This window comes from Procambarus clarkii, chromosome 12, assembly GCF_040958095.1.
Source record: "Procambarus clarkii isolate CNS0578487 chromosome 12, FALCON_Pclarkii_2.0, whole genome shotgun sequence".
NCBI classification, from domain to species: domain Eukaryota; kingdom Metazoa; phylum Arthropoda; class Malacostraca; order Decapoda; family Cambaridae; genus Procambarus; species Procambarus clarkii.
Window position 1 is genome coordinate 45,511,537 of NC_091161.1, and position 24,917 is coordinate 45,536,453.

General features: G+C 49.2%; 1 protein-coding gene across 2 annotated transcripts in view; it reads left to right on the forward strand.

Annotated features, from left to right (window-relative positions):
* LOC138363916 (F-box/LRR-repeat protein 16-like) overlaps positions 1–24,917 on the forward strand; it is a 153,614-nt gene that overhangs the window by 38,347 nt on the left and 90,350 nt on the right. For both annotated transcript variants that reach the window (XM_069323377.1, XM_069323378.1), the window contains exon 4: positions 3,858–4,079. In XM_069323377.1, coding sequence (XP_069179478.1) covers positions 3,858–4,079 — 222 coding nt within the window. The remainder of the gene's footprint in view (positions 1–3,857; positions 4,080–24,917) is intronic.

The window sequence follows — 24,917 nt, forward strand, 5'->3', positions numbered from 1 at the left end:
GGATCGGGGCGGGGTTTGATGGTGTTGAGACTCGGGCAGTCTCGGGGAATTCTCTTTCCGGGGTAGTGACGGGGGCATTGAGCCTATTCCTGCAGCCGTGTTGTAAGAGTCTGCCAGTGAGCTCCCTTCCTTAGTGTTTTCGCGGCTGTCCCGGTTTTCTGGTATGGCCGGGGCTTTGGGGGGGACGGCTCGGCCCTGGGGCCTGTCGTATCGGTTCCCGGGGCTGGGGAGGGGCTGATTTGGGGGGCCCTTGGCCCCGTAGGACCCCGTGGGGGGTCTTTCTCCCCCTCTAGGCGGGGTTTGTGGTTACGTGGAGTGGGGTTTTTGCTCTCCACTCGCCGTACGTGCTGTTGGGCGTTGGCCCCTCCCCGGGCTCAGTTCCTTGGCCTTTGAGTCGGTTGGTTCCGTCCTGTGGGAGGATGCTTCCCGCCCCCCCAATTTTGGGACGGTGTCTTCGTCATGTTTCCCCGTTCTTGGGGTTCTACGTGACTTCTGGTGTCGGGTGCGCCTTTGTGTGCCTTCGGGAGCTAGTGTTGGCTTGTGTGTTCTCGAGGGTTCGGGAAGGTTTTCGCTACTTCCCGCTTTATTGGATCGTCGGTCGGCTCCTCGTCCGGGTCCCTGTTTTGGGCTACTTGTAGTCAGGTTGGGCTGCTTGTGGCCAGTGGCCCGGTTGGGATACTTGTGGCCCTGTTGGGCTACTTGTGGGCCGGTTGGGCTACTTGCGGGCCAGTTGGGCTACTTGTGGCCCGGTTGGGTACCTTTTTGGGCTCTGTCTTCGCTTTGTTGGCCGGTTTTGTTGTTCCTGCTTCCTCTTTTGGCTACTTTTCTAGTGCGGTAGTCCTGGTTGGCGCCTTCCCGCAGGGCGGGTTGTGCGGTTCGGCCAGCGTGTCATGCGCATGCGCTGTAGAGTTTTTGGTCTGGGCGGTGTGTTTCAGTGCTGGTGTTTTGCGCCCTGTTTTCTCAGGTGCTTCGCCTCTCGCTCTTCTCCCTTGCTGTGGTATGTGCTCCTTCGCTCCGGGGGTGTCCTGGTTTCCAGCTGTGGGGAGGACACCGAGGTTTTCCCTGTGTCATGGGTGTGGGCCACTTTCTTTGCCTCTACCCTGCTCTCCTGCGGATCCGGCTCTGGCATCTTCACCTGGCGGTGCTCCCAGGATCTTCTGGGCACGGTTGAGTCATGTCACGTTCGTGCCTCCGTTCGACAGGTGAGTTTCTGCGGTCTGGCGTCTTTTGGCCAGGCGCTGGATGCGGAGATGTTTATATACCTGTCTTTATTTAGGTATATTTTTGTACGACTGAGACTGATCGCACACCAGTGACTGTCTCTTTTTCAACCCTTCCAGTCCCACTTCTGTGCATGTCCAACCCATGCTAGTCATTCAGGGGATCCACCTTTTTTCGTGTTATGAGGTGTGTGGGTTGTGGTGCTGGTTATGTACTCACCTGGTAGGGCTCTCCTGATTGTGCTTGCAAAGTTCGAGCTCTGGCTCTTGGGTCCTGCCTATCTGGAAGAATTTGCGGGATAGTACCAGTGGAGTGCAGTGGTGCTATAGGCACAATCGGGGAACACTGTATAACCATCAGAGGTCTGCAGTTGTTACACGACCTACTTGCGATATAATACCGTCATATTGCCGGTACGTCCGTGGACTTCCAGGGCACACTAGCCTGTTTTCGACTCAAAGTTCCGGCCCATCCTGGTTGTGAGGGGTATGTGGGCCTGCGAGCCGCTCCAAGCAGCTGCCTGGTGGGCCACCCTCTGGCCGGTCTAGCCTAGCCTCGGGCCGGGCTTGGGGTGTAAATGAGCTTCCAGTACCCCATCCAGCAGGTATCGAGCGGGGTTCTTCGCCATCAGTCGCCTGGTATGCAGGTTTCTGGGCCTGCTGGGTTCTGTCGTGTCTCCGTTGGCCCTGTCTGGGGTCTGCCTGCTCCGTTCTCTGCCTTTGCAGAAGAGTTGCTATTTAAATGTTGCATGTTGCGGTGGTGCCTGTTGCTGCTGCTGCACGTGTGCATTGGTACCGTGTTTTGCGGTGGCGTTTCCTTGTTCCTGTGTCCGATTGTGGTGTGGCACTTTGCGGCTGTTTTGTGCCTAGGGTTTGCGTATGGGGGTTTGCTTGTTGTTTTTCGTGGTCTTCGGGTCTCTAGCTTGGCCCTCTCATGTGCGTGGGGTTTTTCTGTCCCTGCCTGATTTTCCACCCCTGGTTGTTTTCCTGTTTTTTTTTGTGTTTCAGCTTTTTCATCCTGCCTCTCCCCAGTCGTTTTCCTGGCATCTCCTTTGGTCGGTTTCCACCATTTCCTTTTCTTGTGTGTTCCATATCCTTGTGCCACTTGGGTTTCGGTGGTCGCGCCCGAGATCTTTCTGCAGCACCGCCTTTTCTTGGGCTCGGAGGGGCCTTGTCGGGGTTGCTTTGTCGTAGGTGTCCCACCTGCGTACTTCTCTTGGCGGCAGTATGGGGTATTTTGGCGGTCCTTCCTTTTCCTGTCCCTTCTTAGATGGCTACTCTAGTTAGCGTCGGCTTGGTTTTCTAGTGGGGGTTAGTGGGCCGCCGTTTGCACCGTCCTGGTCTCTGGTCAGCGTGCTCTGTCTTCTCCTCGCTTGGTAGGGTCCCTTCGGTTCCGGTTTGTTTTTTCGTCGGCTCTTTTTCCTTTTGGCATTTGCCTCTGGGGGTCGGGTCGCTGAGTTTTCTTGCTCCTTCGGTTTTAGCGTTTTGGTTGTTCGGTGGCAGCAGTCTCCATTTCTGGCGCGGAGTGGGGCTGCTGCGTTCTGGAGGGGTCCATGTTTTGTTGGTACTTGGTTGGTCGGGCCGGGGGTGTGTCATGTTTTGTGTTCAGTGGTGGCCCTCCGCTGTTGTTTGTGTGCCACGGCATCTGTGTCCGGGGCGCGTTTTGTGTTGATCTGGTTCTGTTCTTCCCGGTTCGCGGATGATGGTGTCCCGGGTTGTCAGCCGTGTTCTTGCGGCTCAGTTGCCTGTGTTCTTCACTCATGCCCGTGGCGTTCGTGGCTTCGCTGCCGTCTGAGCGACATGTCCTTGCGGTCATTCGGGGGTGGATCTTTGATGTTTGTACGGGGGCTGTGCTGCTCGTTCTCGTGTTGTTCCCGGGACTTTTCGGGGCTGTGGCGCCTTGGGTTGGCGTTTTGCTGCCGGTTGTCTCGCTTCTGTGGGGAGTGCGTGGTGTCCGCCTCCCGGTTCTGTCCCTTTGACCTACCTCTGTGGGTAGTTAGCTCCGGGGAGCCAACGGGGCTCCCCCCAGAAAACCAGCGTTGAATGTAATGAAACGCCATTTTCTGGGTGAGACCCGGAGGCTTCCCGGCAACCCTCCCTCCCTCCGGTCGGCGGTTTTTGCGTGTTTTGACATCCAGCCTCAGAACTGATGGGTGGATAGCCGGCGTGGGAGGTCTGGGCTCCCCCTAGCTGCGCAGACAGCGGCGCGGTGACGCGTGATGTCATACTAGTTTGCTTGTTTTCTGTTGGGGAGTTCTATCCACTAGTTCGGCTTTAGGTAGCAATTTTAACCAGAATAGGGGTTTGTTTTGGAATGCTTACCTTTCTGGATGCTTGACCCGGTCGATGGCAGACATAGAATGCTTCCAACCACACGGGGGTTTCTATAGGCCATTGCTCCCCTTGCCTCTCTGAGGGGCCAGGTTCTGGCCGTGGTCCCCGGTAGGCCCTAGAACTCCATACACATGACTGATGCCAAAGTCTGACATTAGCATATCAGCCTGGTAAAGCTCCGGGGAGCCTCCGGGTCTCACCCAGACAATGGCGTTTCATTACATTCAACGCTGGTTTTTTTCTTGGATAACTAAATTATGGTAATTCACAAATTGCATCCATAGATATGCATGTCCTTTTCAGAATCTGGTTCTTCGGCAGCAGAGCAAGCATATACAGAAAATGGAAAGGGAGTGCATAAATTATTTATCCTATAATGAAGCATTAGAGAAGGAAGTCAATTTTCTGAGGACACAGCTTCAGCAAGCAGAATCTCAAGTCCACCAAGAAAGAAGTAGTCTTCAACTATTGCTTAAAACACATGCTGAAGAGTTGGCAAAGAACAAGGAACATCATAGAAAAATTGTAAGCTCTAATTTGTTTTCTCCTGTAGGTAGTAGAATATTTTGAATTATAATTGTTTTTATCATATACAGCACTGTATCTACAGGTATCTGACTACACTTCAAGCTGGTCTATATTGGTTTAATACACCCAGCCTCCTCTCAGTCCCCTTCCCTGTGTGGGCTCTACTGTGATCTAAGACTTTGGGGCTTCATGCCTCATCTGGGTTCAGGGTTCTATTGGTCTCTCTGGCAGTGCTACATCTGGGCCTGAGGTGATGCAGTTGTGTCTAAAATCTCACTGGGGGAATGTTGTTTTTCTCTGGGGTCCTTGAGTCTTTGAATCCTTTTGGGGCATAGTTGTAGTTTGTATGTGATACTGTCTCCTTGGTTTCTCAGGCATTGGCAGAGGTTGAGTGCCATGAACTAAGGACCAAAGAGAATTTTCTACTTGGTCCTTGGTCCTTGGTCCTTTAGGTCTTCTGTCTCTGCGCAGAGGCATTTTATTATTGTCTTTCACATTGACACCTCTGCACCTCTACTATGGGTGTGTTTCTTTATATCAGTCTGTACATTGGATTTGCATTTTCTCCACCAGTTTCCATTTTCTCATCTTTCTCCGGATGCAGATTTGCCTTCAGTCCTGCTTCAGGGTTAGATCCAAAATCTCATGAGTTTGAGTCGAAGACTTTGGTTTGGCTGAAGTTTGAGGTTTCAGACTCATCCTGACTGGGAGAAGTCCCTTGGTAGTTCCCTGAAACTATCTCGCTAAGATGACTACCTGCTACTCACTGGAGTGGCACTACTTCACAGAGTCAGTACCTGCATCAGTGGAGCTCCAGGATATTTCAAATTCCTTAGTATTGTAAGTGCATATGTGACATACTAATTTAGTGTGAATATTTGAGTTTACCTTGAAAAGCTGAATAGAAAACACCGACCTAACCTAACCGTCTTAGTATGTTAAGAGAAGCATCTTATTGCTTCTTAATTACAATTAGTACTTAACCTATACCTATAGTGATATTACAGTTTTATAAGAATAATAAAACAAAACTAAAATATTTAAATTGTAAAGTAACTCAGGATATTGTCAAAATTTTGTATAAAATCTTTATTGTTTAATAAATCTGAAAAAGAAATTCCTAATATTAAAACTGGTGTATAACGAATCAGTATGAAGAGTTTGTACCTTTTAAGCAAAATATAACTTGGACTATACCACATATGTGCTTATTAATATGCCAAATATTGACTATAAGCAATAAGTCTATATGTACTGTCTTGTGTGAGAGCGGGTTGCAAGAACAGGTTGATGACCGTGAGTGATCCCAAGAAACATAAAGGTGTAGTGGATTTGAAAAATAGGCGAGATAAAACGAATGTAATTACCTAAGCGTAGTCACAGATTGAGCACTACACTCCTGGTGTTCCGTCTTCACAGCACTCTTTGTCATATAATGCTTTGAAATTACTGACATTTTTGGCCTCCACCACCTTCTCACCTAACTAGTTCCAACCGTCTACCACTCTGTTTGCGAAAGTGAATTTTCTTATATTTCTTCGGCATCTGTGTTTAGCTAGTTTAAATCTATGACCTCTTGTTCTTGAAGTACCAGGTCTCAGGAATTCTTCCCTATCAATTTTATCAATTCCTGTTACTATTTTGTATGTAGTGATCATATCGCCTCTTTTTCTTCTATCTTCTAGTTTTTGCATATTTAATGCCTCTAACCTCTGCTCGTAGCTCTTGCCCTTCAGTTCTGGGAGCCACTTAGTTGCATGTCTTTGCACCTTTTCCAGTTTGTTGATGTGCTTCTTAACACTATCGCCGATGCCACGCGCGCACCGCAGACTTTGACGTCATGGGGCCAATGGTGTGGGTGAGCGTGCAGCGACGCCGAAATGTGTATACTCGTTTCAGTTATCTCACCTTAATTCTTGTGCTATGTCGTTCGTTTTGGTATCATTGTGTTCGCAATTAAATTTCCTACAGATGTATATGCATATAATGTCCAAAAGCCTGGCGAGACTCCCCACAGCAAAGCCTAAAGTCGGAAAAGTTACCGTGAGCGCACAAAATCAGTAAAATGTGTATACTCGTTTCAGTTTTCTCACTATAATTCTCGTGCTACGTCGTTCGTTTTGGTATCATTGTGTTCGCAATTAAATTCCCTGCAGATGTATATGCATATAATGTCCAAAAGCCTGGCAAGACTACCTGCAGCAAAGCCTAAAGTTACCCCTGAACGAGCATCAATTTGCACACCACAACCTAATGTGTATACTCGTTCAGTTTGATAACATCAATTTTCATGTTACATCGATCGTTTTGGTACCAAATTGTTCGCAAAATAAAGGTGCGCATGTTAAAACTAGTCCCATAATAATAGAACAATAACTGGAATTTTAACAAATATTTTAATTTTGGACGCTCATTATCAAAACTATTTATATATTTCCAGTGATCTGACATAAAATTTCATGTTACATCGCTCGTTTTGGTATCAAATTGTTTGCAATATAAAGGCTCGCATTTTAAAACTAGTCCCATAATAATAGCACAATAAATAGAATTTTAACAAATATTTTAAAATTTAAAATTTAGACCCAAAAACGTATTTATAATCTTTCAAGTGTTCTGACATCAAGTTTCGTGTTACATCTTTCATTTTGGTATCAAATTGTGCGCATTCTAATTTTGAAACTATCCCGAGGTCGATCGGATAAAAAATGAATTTTATACAAATATTTTTGTAGTGGACACAAGTCCAGTCCACGGCTAGGATTCAAGAGAAAAAAAATGGACGCGGGTCATGTCCAAAGAGAATGATAGTGTTAACCACTGTGTTGTGCCGAATTTATTGTGACATTCCCCCTGTGCGCATGAAATGAAGTGTTCCTCAAAAATTTTTTTAGTTTATAAAAGGATAAATTCCCTTCCCTGATCATGTCTATGTAAAAATAAATATAAAATTAAACTTACTTTGGCTGTGGGGACGTGGACGAGGTGTGCTGTGACGTCATCATGGGCTGGTCGCCCGTACGTGATGTTCCCAGAGGCGGTCGCACAGGCCATTCAAGCACTGCGAGTTGCCACAAATATATTTTCAATTATTTGTTCTATGTATTTCCAATGTGGTTTTATTTGTTTTTTTATCCCATATGATGCATATTTGTGTCCTTTACAATATGTATACAGTAGAACGTTCATAATATTCAATGGAACTGTGATACTTGTGTCAGTAATGTGTCCACAATAAATGTTTATTGTTGCAATATTACTTGTTAAAAATTCACTAAAACTACAATATGTAGTTTCACACACTGTTTACACAGTAACAAACTGTATTATACATTCCGTACTTTAGAAGTGAGTAATAATCAACAAAGTATTTTATAATACATAGTGCGACTTCGCTCTCGTTGCACCAGGTACAGATAGGTTTTCGCTTCCTGTTTCTTCATTCTGTGTGCTTGTAAATAACGCACTCATGTACACCCTTGGCTATAGTACTTGTAGGTGGTATGTAGCCAAGCTTGTAAAGCATAAGGTAATCTTGAAAAGATTATAGGAAAAGATCAATTTATAAGGTAGTATTGAAAATATTGCTCTGTAAGGTCCCATACTGGAAGAGATTCAGTTATTCTCGAAGTGTGTCAGTCAATCTGGAAGAGATTCAGGCATTCTGGAAGAGATCTGCTATTCTTGAAAATATCTATGGAAAACACCACCATGGAAGCCACTAACACTGTTCATCTATACTACTTGTATCAGATGCATTATCACTGAACCCAGAAAATGATTCATCTATGTATATTCTATATAAATTGGAGCTGACATAGGTGGGGCAAGCGTGTCCCTCAGAGCTACAACTGGATACGCTCGCTGTATCGCCCTCATTTGTGCTGTATCACTTGCATCCGACCTTTGTGGTAAGTCCTTGTTGTGCCTAGCTTCACCAATATCATGACCCTTATGTTCTTCATACAATAAGGTCTGAATTTCACTGACAGAGTGTGATCTTTCAACACTGCGTCAGACAGGTGTTTGGGAGCCAGAGACTCGTGCGCCACCCATGGTTGCTCACTTAGTACTAACCCAGCCAGCAGCTCTAGGGCATTCTGGATTTTTTTCCAAGATGGCTGTCTCTCATTGGAGGTCCTAAGAGTCCATTTTGTACACAACCTACCACGCACACATTTTGAATTTGTACCAAATATTCAAAAGGTGTTTTCTCGGTTGGTGCAGTTTCCAACCGACCGAATTTTCTCGGTATGCACAGCACAGTGGTTAAGATAAGGGCACCATACAACCGCTCTATATTTAAGCTTGGGTCTAACAAAAGTCGTGAACAATTTCTTTTGTATTTCTCCATCCATGTATTTAAAAGCAATTCTGAAGTTAGAAAGTGTAGCATAGGCTTCTCACACAATGTTCTTAACGTGGTCCTCAAATGACAGTTTTTTATCTAGAACCACCCCTAGATCTCTTTCTTTATCAGAATTCTTTAAAGATTTCTCACATAATTTATAGGTTATGTGGGGGGCCTATGTTCTCCTATTCCACATTCCATAACATGGCATTTTCACATTAAATTCCATTTGCCAAGTGGTGCTCCATATACTTATTTTTGTCCAGGTCTTCTTGAAGGGCAAGACAATCATCTAAGTTTATCTTCCCTATTATCTTAGCATCTTCAGCAAATATGTTCATATAAATCTGTATTCCATCTGGTAGATTGTTTATATAGACAATGAACATTACCGGTGCTAGAACTGAACCCTGTGGTACTTCACTTGTGACATTTCTCCAGTCCGATACATTGCCTCTGATTACTGCCCTCATTTTTCTATCACAAAATTTTTCATCCATATTAGAAGCTTACCTATCACCCCTCCAATATGTTCCAGTTTCCCCAACCTCTTATGTGGAACTCTGTCGAAAGCCTTTATTAGGTCCAGATAGATACAGTCGACCCAACCATCTCTTTCCTGTAAACTCTCTGTGGCTCGATCATAGAAACTGAGTAAATTTGTTACACAGGATCTTCCAGATCAAAAACCATACTGTCTGTCTGATATTATATCGTTTTTCTCCTGGTGTTCTACCCATTTATTTTTAATTATTTTTCCAATATTTTGACTATTACATTTGTCAGTGATACAAGTCTATAATTGAGGGGGGTCTTCCCTGCTGCCACTTTTGTAGGTTGAAACTATGTTAGCCTTTTTCCACACATCTGCTACTGCTATTGTTGTAGCACAAGAAAGGTAAATAATTGGATGAGAAAAAGTTGCCAGAGTGTAAAGAGTGCAGACAACGAAATTCATGATGGCCACCGGCAAGAAGAAAAACAAAACAGAGCTGGATTTTGGTGGATTAAATGAGGAAAGTATTAATATAAGCAGTCTACACAACAAGTTGGTAAACTTGGACATTATTGTGAACAATCGTGTAGAAATAGTCAGTAAATTGAGAGAGAGTAATGACCATTTGAGTTGCAAAGTATTAGATCTTGAAGGACTAGTGAAAGACTTATGCAAGGAAAAGAATCACTGGGAAGCTAAAAGTAAAGCCATGGAAGAGGAAAATAAAGTCTTGAAAATAGCTTTTGAAGAAGTTAAAGCAAATCTAAACATGAATAACTACAATATGTTAGGTAAGGAAATCCAACAGGAAAAACTCCTTTTGTCAGTACAGATCCAGGAAGTTATACAGGGAATAGAACAGTACAAGGATATGCAACTCCCTATGCACAAGTGGCCAGGGAGAAATAAAAAATAGAAGCAGTAAAAGAAGCCAAAAACTGTAGCACTCAGGATAAAACAAACATTAGGCTGGAAGTCAGAATGGAACTGGCATCAAACCTGAAATTGGTGCAAAACACAGTTGATCAAAGTAAGACCCTATTATTTTTTGGTTGCAAAGGAGATAACATCTATGTCAGAAAAAGCTGTAGAAGAAGCGAAAGTAGTACATAAAATTGTTCGGTTAGTGGAAGGTCTTACAACCAAAGAGAATGTGATTACAGGAGAATTGGCAGGTATGAAAAATGGACAGATCGTCCCATGAGGATCACCCTAAAAGGTGCTAAACATGTGGAAGTAGTAATCAGATATGTTAGGAAACTACAAAGTGATGAGGAAGGGAAATTATGGTCATTAATCTCTGTGCTGCACCGTGTTTATTGTGACATTCTGGTGGTGCACGGCAAATAGTGTCCTCCCCCACCACTAAAAAAAAATTCTTTGTAAATTGTTACAATGTTACAATTTCTTTTCAGAACATGTAAATGTAAAAATAAATATAAAAAACAGACTTTGGCTGTGGTGATATGGAGAAATTGCGATGTGACGTCACTGATATGTGTTCGCCCCTAGAGGTGGTCACACGGGCGATTCAAGACCCATGAGTTGCCATCGATATTTTTTCATTAATTTTTCCAATTAATTTTCAATGCTTTCTAATTACTTTTTCTGGGGAGCGCCCCTACAGCTCCCCAGGGCTATTCAGGCTGATAGGGATAGTCCTAACTTTTGGCATCAGTCGATGTGGGTGGAGTTCTAGGCCTACCCGGGGACCACGGCCAGAACCTGGCCCTCTCAGAGAGGCACAAGGAGCAATGGCCTATAAAACTGCACATGTGATTTTGGAGCATTCTATATCTGCCATCAACCGGGACAGGCACCCAGAAAGATAAGCGCCTCAAAACAAACCCCTATTCTGGTAAAACCAACAAAAATAACGAAACAAATGGACAGAACTCCCCCAAGGGAAAATGAGCAAAGTCATGAAGTCATACGAGCCACGCCACATGTCTGCACAGCTCCCTTCTCTCCAGGAGGGAAAAGGGGAAATCCCAGACCCAGATCCACACCTTCAGTTTCTTGGCTGATGGGATTAGGCTTAGTCGTTATGGCTCCGGCTCCAGATTCTTAGTTGTGATGAGCCTGGGTTCAGTATTTCTGTTAGGTGGTGTGAGAGCTGGGAGTAATATTAACAGGTACTTGGGCTTCATGTGCTTAGGGTCACCTTCCCTGAGTGCCCTGTAAGTATCGCCCTAGGGGCTTGGGGGTAACCTTCTACAAGTCACCTTGGGTCTACCTCTGTTGGTCTTTTGCTGCTTGGTTATTGGCCGCCCCGAGTGTTTTGGGGGGTTTCCTCCCTGGTTTCCCTTGGGGTAAGTGGTAGTTATTGCACTGGTGAGGGCATGGGGTACTGCATAGCTAGTTTTCACCAATAACAGCGGCTGGCTCTGTTTCCTCTGGGTATACTGCCCTCTTGCGGGGTTATTCTTTTATTTTTATTTTTGCCTGGTGGGGGTCTGCCTTGGTGTTCCTTCCTCCCCTTATACTAGGTTTGTTTGTCTGTTTCGTCCTCGTGGGTGGACACGTCCCGGGGATTCAGCATTAGCAGTGTTGGTTGGTAGCTTGGGCGCCGATTAGCAGTACCCTGTCTTGGTTCACCCTTAGCAGACCCAGTCTAAGGGGTCCTGAGAAACCCCACGGGGCGCTCGGGTCCAATGGATGTGACCCCTGTATCTCCTCTCGCTTTTTGCGAGATTGAGGGTTGCTCTGTTCCCTTATCTCGGGGCGACGCTCATTGTTTTGCCTCCTTCATGCTGCCTGTTGGGTCTGTGACACATTCAACCCGGAGTCCTGCGAGCTTTGTTGCTTGTTTATGGCTCAGTTTACCCACTCTGATGATGATATTCGGGTGCAGGCAGCTCGCGCGTTGCAAGATAGGTTTAGGTTGTTGCAGCTCGCCCGTTTGATTGCTTCCCCAGAGGCCCCGAGGCTGCCTCGTTTTGTGTATAGGAGCCAGGACTTCGGGGTGTAGGTCGCTTTGGCCTCGGTTCCATCTGCGCCCCCTCGTTCTTTCCCTGATTCATTCGGTTCCCCTCCCCTCCTGCTTCTGGCTCCAAAGCATCTGCAGGCTTTGGGGTCGGGGCAGAGTTTAGAGGTTTCTGAGACTCGGGCAGTTTCGGGGTTTGCCCCAAAACTTCTGGGGTGGTTACGGAGGCATTCAAGTCCATTTCTCCAGTCGTAGATCCGGGGTCTGACCAGTGGGCCCGTTCTCTTCCTGCTTTTTCGGCCGTCCCTTCTTTTTCTTGTGTAGCCGGGGGGCTTGGGAGGATGACTCGCCCCTGGGGCCCCTGACGTGTGGGTTCCCTGGGTTGGAGAGGGTCTAGCTTGGGGGCCTTGGGTCCCATTGGTCCCCACCTGGGTTTTCCAACCCTCTGGGCGTGGCTTTCGGTTACAAGGAGTGAGGTTTTCCTTTTCCCCTCTGAGTACGAGTTGGTTTGGGTTTCTGCCCCTCCTCGGGTTTGGTTCTGTGTCCCTTGGGTCCATCGGTTCCGTCCTTTCTGTGGGTGATTTTATCATTTTCTCACCTTTCTTGTCTAGGACATGTACTTTTCTGCATCGTGTCTTCATGTTCTCATCGTCTCAGGATCTTGGATGTCTATTGGTCGCGGATGCTACTGTGAGCTTCTGTGCTTTTGTGCTTGCTTCTCAAGAGTCTCAAAAGTTCATCATTACTAATATTTGTTTAGTATACATTGTAGGCACCCTACCCGAGGGTTATGTGTTGCGGCTCGGTCCTCGGGCGCATGCGCCAAGGTTGTTTATTTTGGTTTGTGAGCAGTGTAAACATGTGTTCCGCGTCTTTTATCACAGGTTCTACACCACTCTCGTTCAGCTTCTTTCCAGTCATAGCGCCCTGGATACCGGGAACGTTCTGGGTTTTACATATGGGGGAGAACCCTTCGTTCTCTCTGCTTTTACGGATGTGGGGTGGCTAGGAGTGGCGCTGCCTCTGCCGTTACTCTACTCCTCATCTTCTATGGTTCACGCATCTCTGGACATGTCCATTAGCGTTGCTTCCAGAATATTACACGGCTCAGCTGTGTCGTGACACGTTAGTGTCTACGCTTTACAGGTGAGAGGACACTGTCAGCCAGGCGCTAGTTCTCGATTTTTGAGATGAGTGTGAGAATGTTGTTTGTAGTGTGTTGATTGGCCGCTTTGTGTTCATCTTCACATGGCCTTCCTTTGTGCTTCTATCAATGCTCTTTGGCCCAAGGCTAAGGTCTGATTGAGGGGAAGGGTTCCATCGGACGTCAGATGGAATCTAATTCCTTGACTCAGTCTTTGCTTTCTGGATACTCCTTCCTTGCTGGGCACTCGTTCGTTGCCTCAGTTAATGCTCTCTGGACACTCATTCCTGGACTCAGTCATTGCTTTTGGTCCCTCCTTCCTTGGCCGTTGTTTAGTGCCTGGCTGCACTCTAATGTATATATTGGAATGTGTCTGTATATATATTTGATCATGTAAATTCTGTTTTCCTTGTTTTTCTTACCTCTGTATTGCACATTGTGTGTCTTACTATGTGCTTATTGGCTATACTAGTGTTGGTGCTAGGTTGGACAGCATACAGGTTCAGTTCTACTCACCCACTCCTGCCCCTACTGTTCCTTTTTGTTGGGACAGGGGGAGCTAGGATTACGATCCTGGCTACGGCCTTTTCTTTGTATTCCTCTGCCGAACAGTGCATTTTTGCCTTAGTGCGGTACCCATCCTGGGTGTTCTCATGTTACTCTGCTTTGAGTGCGTCAGTCTGCACTGCTGGTGCTGGTTGCACTGCTCCTGCGGGTTGCATTGTCGCTGTTTTTCACTTCGCGTCTCGCGTGTTGGCTCGTGGTGCTCGCTTCCTCGTTGGCCTCTGCCTGGGCACTGCCTTTTCGTTTTTGTCGCCATAATGACCTTGCTGTTTGTAGAGTATGGTTCAGCTCTTCGGCAAGTGGCAACTTCTCGTTCCTGGCCCCTGTTGGTCCTTTTGGGGTCCCGGGAAGAAGGGGGGGGGGGGGTTCTCCTGGACGGGGCATATCAGCTCGCCCCGGAGGAACGGGCTCGTTTGCGTCTCCTAGGTGTTCGGGTGTTGGCCTACCTCGACGACTGGCTGGTTTGGGCTCCCAGCCAGTCAGCTTGCTTGCTAGCCAGGGATTTGGTTCTTTCCCAGCTCGCCGAGTTCGGGTTCTTGGAGAACTGGAGGAAGTCCCATCTGGTTCCCTCTCAGGTTCGGACTTGGCTGGGTCTCGTTTGGTACTCTCGAACTGTCTCCTTGTCTCTCCCTCCGGAGTCTCTCCTGCGGCTGCGGTCCCGCCTTCGTCTGTTTCTGGAGGGCCCTCGGGTCACCCGGCGGTTGCTCAAGGGGCTGTGCGGGAGCCTTAACTTCGCGATGGTGGTCTACCTGCCGGGTCGGGTTTGGCTTCGACGGCTGTTCTGGTTCCTTCGGGGTTCCCCCTTCCGCCTCTCTCGCGATCGCAGAGTTCGACCCCCGGGGGCCTTGCGTCAGTTGCTGCGTCACCGGCTTCCTCTTCGGGTTTTTCGGGGTTCAGTGCCTTGGCGCCTACCCGAGCCCTCGCTCGATGTGTACACGGATGCATCGTCTCTCAGCTGGGGTTTTATGACCAGTGCTCACCAGGCCGGCCAGGGGCGTTGGGATCCGTCCTTTCGTCGAGCTCACAGCACGGTGCGGGAGTTCAGGGCAGTGTGGTTTGCTCTGGGGAGGATTCGGGTGGCCCGCGGATCGACGATTCGGCTCCATTCGGACTGCTCCCCGGTGGTTCATTGCCTGAACCGCGGGGGTTCGATGCGGTCCTTGTCTCTTTGGGGTTGGTCGCTTTGGGTGACTCGTCTGCTGAGTTCTCGGGGTTTGGCTCTCCTAGCGGTTCACGTACGGGGCGTGTCCAACATCTTGGCCGACGCCCTGTCTCGCTTCGTTCCCCTCTCCACGGAGTGGACGGTCGACGACGAGTCCTTCCGTTGGCTTTGCCAGACGTTCGGGCACCCCGAGATGGACCTCTTCGCGTCGACGTGGTCACGGCGTCTTCCCGTTTATGCGCCGCCCTTCCCCGATCGCGAGGCCGTCGGGGTCGATGCCTTTCGGCTAGACTTGTCAAGGTGGGGGTTCCTGTACCTCTTTCCCCCGGTTCGGCTGTTGCTCCAGGTCCTGACTCGCTTAGAGACTTACCAGGGGAGAGTTGTCCTTCTGGCCCCTTGGTGGCCGGCCCAGCCTTGGTTTCAGGCGCTGGTTGCTTGGTGTCCGAACCCGAGGGTTTTCCTGCGGCTCCGTCTCTTTCAGCAGATCGGGCTGGTACGTCACGTGGCTGGTTCGATCTTCTCCTCGAGTCTTCGCGTATGGTTTTTTTGACTTGAGTCTATCATCATCTCTATGGTGATCAGGTGGCCTCCTTGTTGGTGTCCCACCTGAGGGCTTCATCTCGGCGGAAGTATGAAGTTTCCTGGCGGTCCTTCCGTTTCTTTTTGCGTCTTCGTCGTGTTAGTTCCTTGTCTGTTCGGGTGGTCTTGTCCTTCCTCTCGTGGTTGTTTCAGGACCGTCATCTTATGCCTAACACTGTCGCTTCGTATCGTGCGGCTCTGGCGGAGCCGCTTCAGCTTGCTTTCGGTATCGATGTTACGTCTGCGCCGTTTCGCAAGCTGTCTCGTGCATTGTTTCACCACTGGCCTGCTCATGCGTCGCCTGAGCCGTCCTGGTCTTTGGACAGAGTGCTCACTTTCCTTTCGTCTCCTCATTTCGTTGTGGCCCCTTCGGTCCAGGATTGTTTTTCCAAGGCACTTTTCTTGTTGGCTTTGGCCTCTGGGGGTCGGATAGGGGAGCTTCATGCTCTCCTCCGGCGCAGGGGTTTCTGCTCTTTTGGTCGTGGTGATTGTTTTGTTCGTTTGCAGCCGTCTCCTTCTTTTCTGGCGAAGAATGAGACTGCTGCGTTCCAGAAGGGTCCATGGGTGGTTGATGCTTGGTTGGTCAGGCCGGGGGTGCATCATGTTTTGTGTCCGGTTGCGGTGCTTCGCCGTTATTTGCGCGCCACAGCTTCTGTGTCCGGGGACGTGCTGTGGGTTGATCCGGTTTCCCTTCTTCCCTGTTCGCGGGTTCGGGTCTTCCAGGTCGTCAGCAGGGTTATTAAGTCCAGCCAGCCTGCGGTCTATCCCCGTGCCCATGACGATCGTAAGTTCGCAGCTCTTGCTGCCGTCTTTGGGAATATGTCTTGGTCTGATATTCGGGCGCGGGGATTTTGGCGGTCGAACAGGGTCCTGGCTGCTCGTTACCTTGTGAATGTCCCTGGGCCCCGTCGGGCCTGTGTTGCTTTGGGTCGGCGGTTGAAGCCAATTGTCTCGGCTTCGAGTTGAGGAGTGAGCGACGACCGCCTCCCAGGTAAGTCCCTCTTTTTTCTGTCTGTAGGTAGTTAGCTCCGGGGAGCCGACGGGGCTCCCCCCAGAAAACCAGCGTTGAATGTAATGAAACGCCATTTTCTGGGTGAGTCCCTGAGGCTCCCTGGCATCCCTCCCTCCCTCCGGTCGGCGATTTTTCGTGTTTTTGACATCCAGCCTCAAGAACTGAGGTGTGGGTAGCCGGTGTGGGGGGTCTGGGGCTCCCAATTCCCCCTCCCGGGGAGGGGGGAGCTGCGCAGACAGCGGCGCGGCGGTGTGTGACGTCACACTAGTTTGCTTGTTTTCTGTTGGGGAGTTCTATCCACTAGTTCGGCGTTTGGTAGCAATTTTAACCAGAATAGGGGTTTGTTTTGAGGCGCTTACCTTCCTGGGTGCCTGTTCCGGTCGATGGCAGACATAGAATGCTTACAACCACACGGAGGCTTCTATAGGCCATTGCTCCCCTTGCCTCTCTGAGGGGGCCCGGTTCTGGCCGTGGTCCCCGGTAGGCCTAAGAACTCCATACACATGACTGATGCCCAAGTCTGATATTAGCATATCAGCCTGGGATAGCTCCGGGGAGCCTCCGGGACTCACCCAGAAAATGGCGTTTCATTACATTCAACGCTAGTTGTTTATGTTCCAAAATCTTAAAATCGATCGCAGTGTTATGTAGTAGAGAAAAATTGAGTTATTCAGTACAACCTTGATTCAACGTACTATATGGGACCAACCCCAGTTCGTTGGAGCGTTGGATTCATTGCAAGAGGTGACCTTCAGAAGGCGTTTGTGTCAGTGTCTTTTTTTTTCTTGTACACAATAAAAATGCATTATCATATTACATACTCTACCCTATATATTACTTCTCTACAAAAAAAATACTGTAATTCATAAATTTACCTTATTGTTGAAGTTACTGTATGTCCATCTTGAAGTTTCATGAAGTTGTGAATGCTCTACATTAAATAAGTACTGAAGTGCATTATGCCATTAGCACTGTGTTGATTAAAAGTAGTTCTGCTGTATGTTGAGTACTACAATACCGTTTATGAAAACTATTGTACACTAAAATTACTGCAACTTTAATTTTAACACTGTGTACACACTTAAATTTAACACTTGTTCTAACTGTTCACGCTGCACACGATGTTTTTAGATGTTTGCATCAGCTTTGCTGGTGCTCGCTGCTGCTACTGTGGGTTCAGCTGCTTCTGAGCTGGTGCTGGCTGCTGTTGTACCAGTGCTGGGTACAACTGTGCTTGTGCAGGGTACGGCTGTTGTACCAGTGCTGGGTACGACTGTTCTTGTGCTGGGTACGGCTGTTCTCGTGCTTGGTACGGCTGTTCTGCTGGGTATGGCTGTTCTCCTGCTGGGTACGGCTTTTAATTGATGGGCCTCGACTCAACCTTGCTGTGTGAGTAATGCTGTGGGAGGAAGGATGGTGGCGTCGTCTTCTGACTGTGTTGTCACCTTTTATTGACTGCACTCACCATATCAGCTTAGTGGTTCGCTATGGTGAACACAAATGTAGATACTTATATATAATGTGTGTATAGTGTGTAATAACAACAATAGGAGTGTGTTGGGAGCCGCCATTTCGGTGAGGGAGGTGCGTCATCTGCACGACTTGTCATGTTGTTTACTGGTGGCCACTATGGTCTTTGGGCACCATTCCAGCTTATTTGTACAGGTATGGTGAATAATGCATGTAGATACTTATATATAATGTGTGTGTATATAGTGTAATAACACCACAAACAGTATTGTTGGAGGAGAAATATTAATGCGTCTGGCCTTGAGGGCAGCCGCTACCTGTTGACTCTGTGAGTAGCTACGTCTTATTGCCTTTACTCACCAAACAAGCTTTGATGTACAGTTATTGTGAACAAAACATGTAGATACTTATATTTAACATCTGTGTATAGTGAATAAAAGCAAAAACAGTAAGGTGGGAGGAGTATGTTGGCGAGTGAGGAATGGTGGCGAGTGTCTGGCTGGCTGGTGAGTGACGGCCGCTCTTCGTTGATTTTTGACTCACAATACCAACTTATTGGTGCGTTATGGTGAACAAAACATGCGTATACGTATATATAACATGTGTATATAGTGTAATAACAGCAAAACTATTTGTTCATTGTTTTATGAACATAATAATTGAATCACTAAAATGAACACAATAATTTTGAGTAAAGCGATGGTTCACACATTTTATTATATAAATATATCACAACACACACTATTGAATAATATTACTGCAAAAAACAAAGAAAAAATCAGACATTGAAATAATTACATAATAATATCTTTGTGGCAACGCCCGCCTGACAGCTCGGGCGGAGCAGACCTCGTCTGGCGACTGTTCTGTGAACGCCTCTTTTTTGCCACACTTTCCCACTCTATTTGCACCAAAATATGCCACCTACGATCCCCCCCCCCACTCCCCGCTATGGTGAACACAAATGTAAATACTTATTACACTATATACACGTTACGTATGACTTGTAATACTGTGTAAGGGCGGCTACTATGCTCTTTGGGCACTATACCAGCTTAGTTGAACAGTTACAATGAACAAAACATGTAGATGCATATATATAATGTGTGTATATAGTGTAATAACACCGCAAACAGTATACTGTACTTGAAGGAGGAATGTTAGTGTGTGTGGCCTTGAACCAGGGAGGGAGGGAGTACAGCTGTGTGGGGGCCACCTGTTACTGTCTGCACTCAACATACCAACTTAGTGGTTCGCTATGGTGAACAAAGCATGCAGAAACGTATATATAACCTGTGTATGTAGTGTAATAACATAAAAACTATTTTTTATTGTTTTATGAACATAATTGAATCACTAATATGATCACAATACTTTTGAGAATAGCTATGATTTTGCACATTTTATTATATAAATACTGTATATCACACTACACGCTATTGAATAATATTACTGCAAAAAAAAAAATTGAAAAAACAATCGGACACATAGAAATAATTAGGTACAGTAATATCTTTGTGGCAACTCTCGCCTGACAGCTGGGGCGGAGCAGACCTGTGGCGCTTGCTCTGTCAACGCATCTTTTCTGTGGGGAGCCCCTACGGCTCCCTGGAGCTTATCGGGCTAATGTATGTTATGTTAGACCGGGACATTAGCTAAGGAGTTCAGACCTACCAGGGACCAGCGCCAGAACCTGGCCCCTTCAGAGAGGTTTCAGGGAGCAATGGCCCTGGAAAACCCCATATGGTTGGGGGTTTTCCTTATCTGCCATCGACCGGGGTTAGGCACCCAGAAAGGTAGGCGTAACAAAACAAACCCCACATGGTAAGAAACTACAACAAAAACCGAACAGAGAGGTAGAAAACTCCCTACAATCCCAAGGAAACAAGCAAACAAGCAAACATCACACTTTACTGCCGCGCCGATCGTCCGCGCAGCCCTCCCCACCCCGGGAGGGGGAGGGGGGAGCCCCGGACCTACCGCGCCGGCTGCCAAGCTTCAGTTCGTTCGCTAATGTCAACCGGGATTGACGCTTCTCTGGCCTCAGTTTCCTAGGCGGTGTTTGCCTTGTGTGGCGTTCACTGCCGTGTGTTGTGGTGTGCGGTGGCCAGGAGTACTTCATCAGTGCCGGGGTTGCATGTGCTTAGTGGCTGACTTCCCTAAGCGCCCTGTGAGTACTGCCCTTGCGTAACAGGGTTATCTTCCCTGGGGCGTTCGGGAACCATTCCCGTAGAGGTTCTTGCTGCTCGGCATTTGCCTCGCCCTTGGGGCCAGCTGGGGCTTGGGGCCCTTGTTGGCCCTGGGTAGGGATTGGTATTGTGCTGGTTAGGGCGTCAAGGTGTTGCGCAGCCTGCCACCTAAGCGGCGGCCGGTTTCTGTTGCCTCTGGAGACAGTGTACTTTTGCGGGGTTTTTCTTTTGTTTTTCATTTTCTTGCCTGGTGGGGGTCTGCCTAAGGTGGTTATAATTCCACTGGTAGTGTTTGGCGGCCCTCTGCTAGGCCCCCGTGCTTGTACACCTCTCAGGGGTTTTCAGTGCTATAATCTACCCTCTTGTTATGTTTGGGTTTCTTAACCGGTTAGCAACACCTTGCCCGGGCTTCCCGTAGTTGTTACCCTACGGGCCCTGGAAACCCCTGTCTGGGCTCGGGGGACCATTGAATGTGTCTTCCGGGTTCCAACCCGTCTTGTACGGGATCGTTGGTTGCTGTTCCCTTGTCTCCGGGTGACAGTCGCCAATTTTACCTCCGTCATGCTGCCTGTTGGGTCACTGACACCTTGACCCGGAGTCTTGCGAGTGATTCTCTGCTTGTTCTCCAGTACTCTCCTGATGTTATTACTGTTCAGAGTACGGCGGCATCCATGTTGCAAGGTAGGTTAGGTTGCTGCAACATGCTAGGTTGGTTTCCCACTCGAATGCCCCGTGGCCGCCCCGTTTGGTTAGGTGCTGCTCGCCCCTTTCTCTCCATGTTCCCGGCTCCGGACCGTCTGCGGGTTTCGGGGTCGGGGCGGGGTTTAGTTGCGACAGAGACTCGGGCGGTTTTCGGGGGCTGCCCCGTTCGGGTGGGGGACGGAGGTTTGAGCCTGTGCCTCCTGCCAAGGCTTCTGGGTCTTACCAGCGGCCCTTTCTTGTTGCCTTTCCCATGGGCTCTTGCTTTTCTTTAAGGGCGGAGGGCTTGGAGGACGGCTCTGCCCCGGGGCCTCAGTTGTTGGTTCCCGGGGCTGTGGGGGTTGCCTGCTAGCAGTTCTGGGGCGGTTTTGCCCCTTCAGGGGTTTTTCTGCTGTTGGGCGGCGTTTTTCGCCCTTCCAGTCTGCTAGCTTCCCACATTTGCTGGCGTGTTTTTGTGTATTTAGCGTCAGTCACAGCCCCTGCTGACGGCCATTTTCGTCTGCCGGTTTCACGGCGTGGCCACCAGGGCGGCGTTGCGGTTTGTTTACATGCGTCTGGGTGTGCGAGCGAGCGTCTCTGGTGAGTTTTCAAAAAATTTTCAGGGTTTTGTTCTCCTGTTGTTTCTTTGGTTTTCTGGTGTTTTCTTGCCGTTGCCTGTTTCTCTGGGAACGTTTGGGTGTTGATTTTGGGTCTGAGCCTATGGGTTTAGGCTCCGTGCCCCTGGCTGCTATGCTTGCTCCCACACCTTGCCCCTCGGTTTTCGGTCTGTTGGGACCGTTTTCCCAGGGCGTTCTGCTGGGGTCTGTGCTTTGCCTTTTAGTGGTGTTCTCCGCCGGCAAATGTGGTGGTTTGGGCTCCCCCTGGTTCGATTCTGGGTTCCTTTGGGTTCCTTGGTTTCGTTCTGGAGGTTTCTTCTTCTTGGGCCCCCTTTTGTGGGTTCAGGGGACTTTGTTTCCTCGTGTGACCCGGTTCTGCCTTTTGGGGTTCCGGGGTCTTCCTGGCTTGCAGACTGAGCTTTTTGGGTCTTGGCACATGTTGTGGTTGTGCTGGGACTTTGTGGTTTTGCTGTCGAGGTGGGCCTTTTGATGCAGTTTTGTGCCTTTTGCCTGGCCGGTGTAGTGCTCTCTGCCACTAGTCGGCGGCTTGTGCTTTTACAATATATGTCCTCACCTAGTTGTGCTTGTGGGGGTTGAGCTCTGGCTCCTTGGTCCTGCCTCTCAACCGTCCATCAACAGGTGTCTCGGATCCTGTGCCTCTTGGGCTCTGTCATGTCTACATGTGACATTGTATGGGGGTCAGCCTCGTTACTTGTGTGAGGAGTCGCCACATTACTTCCTAGTGCTTTCCCGTTCCCATTCTGACACACACACAGAAAAAAAAAAAAAAAAATCTATCTGTGGCTCTTTTGGGTACTCAGTTTCCACCTGTGTCCCCTTGTGCGTGTGCCCCTTGTGTTACATAGCCTGTCCTTATCAACCCTGTCGATTCCCTTGGGTGTCTTGAATGTGGTGATCAGGTCTCCCCTCACTTCATCTTCCAGCGAAGTGTGGTTTCATTCCCGTTGTCTCTCCTCATGACTTCGGTAGTGTACTTTTTCTTTCTGAAGGGGTTCTGTTCCCTTCTCTGTTGACTGGGCGCTGGGGGAGCAGCTTGCTCTGTTGCCTCTCGCTTGGTCCCGCTGTTGGTGGGCGCTTTGGGTTGTCTTCCGGCCTCTGCTGGCGTCGGAGGACGGCTTCTCCCCCTTGGGGGGGGGTTCAGAGCTGGCGGGGTGGGCTTCTTCCCCTGCGCTTCGTCATTTCCTCTTCGTGGGTGCGTGGGGCGTGGTCGATCCGCCCCATCCTTCTGGGCTTCCCGTCTGCTCTTTGCAGTCATGAGCTTTTCCAGTCTGCAGTTCTTCTGGACTATTTCAGTCTGCGCCCTGGATCCTCTGCCCTCCTCGGAGGACTGTTGTCTCCTGTTCGGATTCTGTTAGGGCCTGGTGCATGGATGGTGGACCTGGACCTCCAGGTCACTTCTTGGCACGTTCCTCTCCAGTTTTCTGGGGCTAGCACGGTTGGTAATTACCTATGTGTACTTACCTAAGTGTAGTTACAGGATGAGAGCTACTCTCGTGGTGTCCCGTCTTCCCAGCACTCTTTGTCATATAATGCTTTGATTATAATTGTCATATTGTCATATAATGATTGTCATATGTCATAATATGTCTTCATATGATTGTCATATAATGCTTTGGTGGTGGGGCTTCAGGTTTGCTGTTTTTATTGCCTTCCCTATTTTGTAAAGGGCACTTTGTATACTCTTTGCATCTTTACCGGATCTTAGTGCCCTGTCTGCGTCTGAGATTCGGTGTCTGGCCTACCTCGACGACTGGCTGGAGTGGGCTCCCAGTCAGTCCGCTTGTCTGCTCGCCAGGGGATGGTTCTTTCCAGATCGCTGGGTTTGGTTTCCTGGTGATCTGGAGGTTTTACCTTCTGTTTCCGTCCCGGGTTCGGACCTGGGCCTTGTTTCAGGCTCTTGGGCCCCTCATTGTCTTCCCTCCAGAAGTGTTACTGCGGCTGTGGTCCCGCCTTTGGCTGTTCAGGAGGGGGTCCCGGGTTGCTCAGCGGTTGCTTGGGCGGTTGTGCGGGAATCTGCACTTCGGCGTGCTTGTCTGCCCACGGAGTCGGGTTTGGCTCCGGCGTCGGTTGGTTCCTACGGAGACTCCCCTTCCGCCTCTTGCATTCCTTGGGTTCCTCTGGGGATCTGGTGTTGGTGCTGCGTCACCAGCTTCCTGTTTGGGGTTTTCGGGGTTACGTGCCTTGACACCTCCCAGAGCCTTCGCTCGATGTGTTCACGGACGGGTCGTCTCTCGGCTGGGGCTTTGTGACCAGTGCTCACCAGGTCGGCCGAGGTTGATGGAGTCTGTCTGTCCGTCGGGCTCACAGCCCGGTTCAGGTGTTCATGGCTGTCTGGTTTGCGCTTCGGAGGGTTTGGGTCACTAGGTACTCTACCATTCAGCTCTGTTTGGACTGTTCTCTGGTGGTTCTTGCCGGAACCGCAGGGGGTTTGGTTAACCATGTGGTTCGTGTCCGGGGTGTGTCCTGCGTCCTGGTGGACAGCTGTCTCGGTTCATTCCTCTTCGTGGGTTGGCCAGTCGTCGCCGATTCGTTTTGTTGGCTCTGTTGGGCTTATGGACTCCTGGCCATGGACGTCTTCGGGTCGGCGTGGTCTAGGCGTCGCCCGTTTTGTGGCGCCCTTCCCACCTGCGAGGACTTTACGGTGGAGGCTTTCGGCAGGCCTGGTCGAGGTGGGGGGTACCTGTCCCTCTTCTCCCGGTCCAGCTGTTGCTTCGGGTTCTGGCTCGGTTGCAGCCCATTCCCACGAGAACAGTCCTTATGGTTCCATGGTGGCCGGCCCGGCCTTCTTTTCAGACGCTGCTTGATAGGTGTCCGTTCCCGGGGCGTTTTTCTTGAGGCTTCGCCTCTTTCAGCAGGCCGAATCGGTCCTGTCCGTGACTGGTTCGGCCTTCTCTTTGGCACTTCGCGTCTGGTATTTTGACGCAGGTATCACCATCTCTATAGTGTTCAGGTGGCTTTGTTGACGGTGTCCCACCTGCGAGCTTCGTCTTGGAGACAGTATGACGTTTATTACGTTTTCTCGCGTTTTGTTTCCCCTCCGGCCTGCTCATGAGTCGCCTGAGCCATCCTGGTCCTTGTTCAGGGTGCCTTCTTCTCTTCCCCTCAGTTTGTGGTAGCCCCTTCGGTTTCAGTTTCCTCCTCTTTGGTACTGGTGGTAGCTTTATTGGTGTGCAGCCTTTCTCTGTCCTGGCGACGGTCGAGACGGCTGCTTTCCGGAGGGGTTCTTGGGGTATTGGTACTTGTTTGGTTTGGCCGGGGGGTGCGTCCTGTGTTGTCCGGTTGTGCTTTTTGCTGTTGTCAGCGTACCGTGCCTGGGGATGCGCTGTGGTTGATCCGGTTCCTTCGTTCCCTGTTTTCAGGGCTCGGGTCTCCCAGGTCGTCCGCAGTGTTTTCCTTCTTCCTGCGGTCTGTCTTTGCGCCCGTGCTGTTCAGACGTTTGCAGCATTTGCTGCTGTGTTGGTGACGTCTCGGGCTCGTTTCGGGCGCAGGGATTTGGGGGTCGCACAGGTTTTTGGCCGCCCATCCATATGTGCGTCTGTTCTTGGGCGTTCTTGTTGCCTTGGGTCGCAGGTTTGCGACCGGTTGTCTTGGCTTTGCGTTGCAGAGTTTGTGGCGGCCGCCTCCCG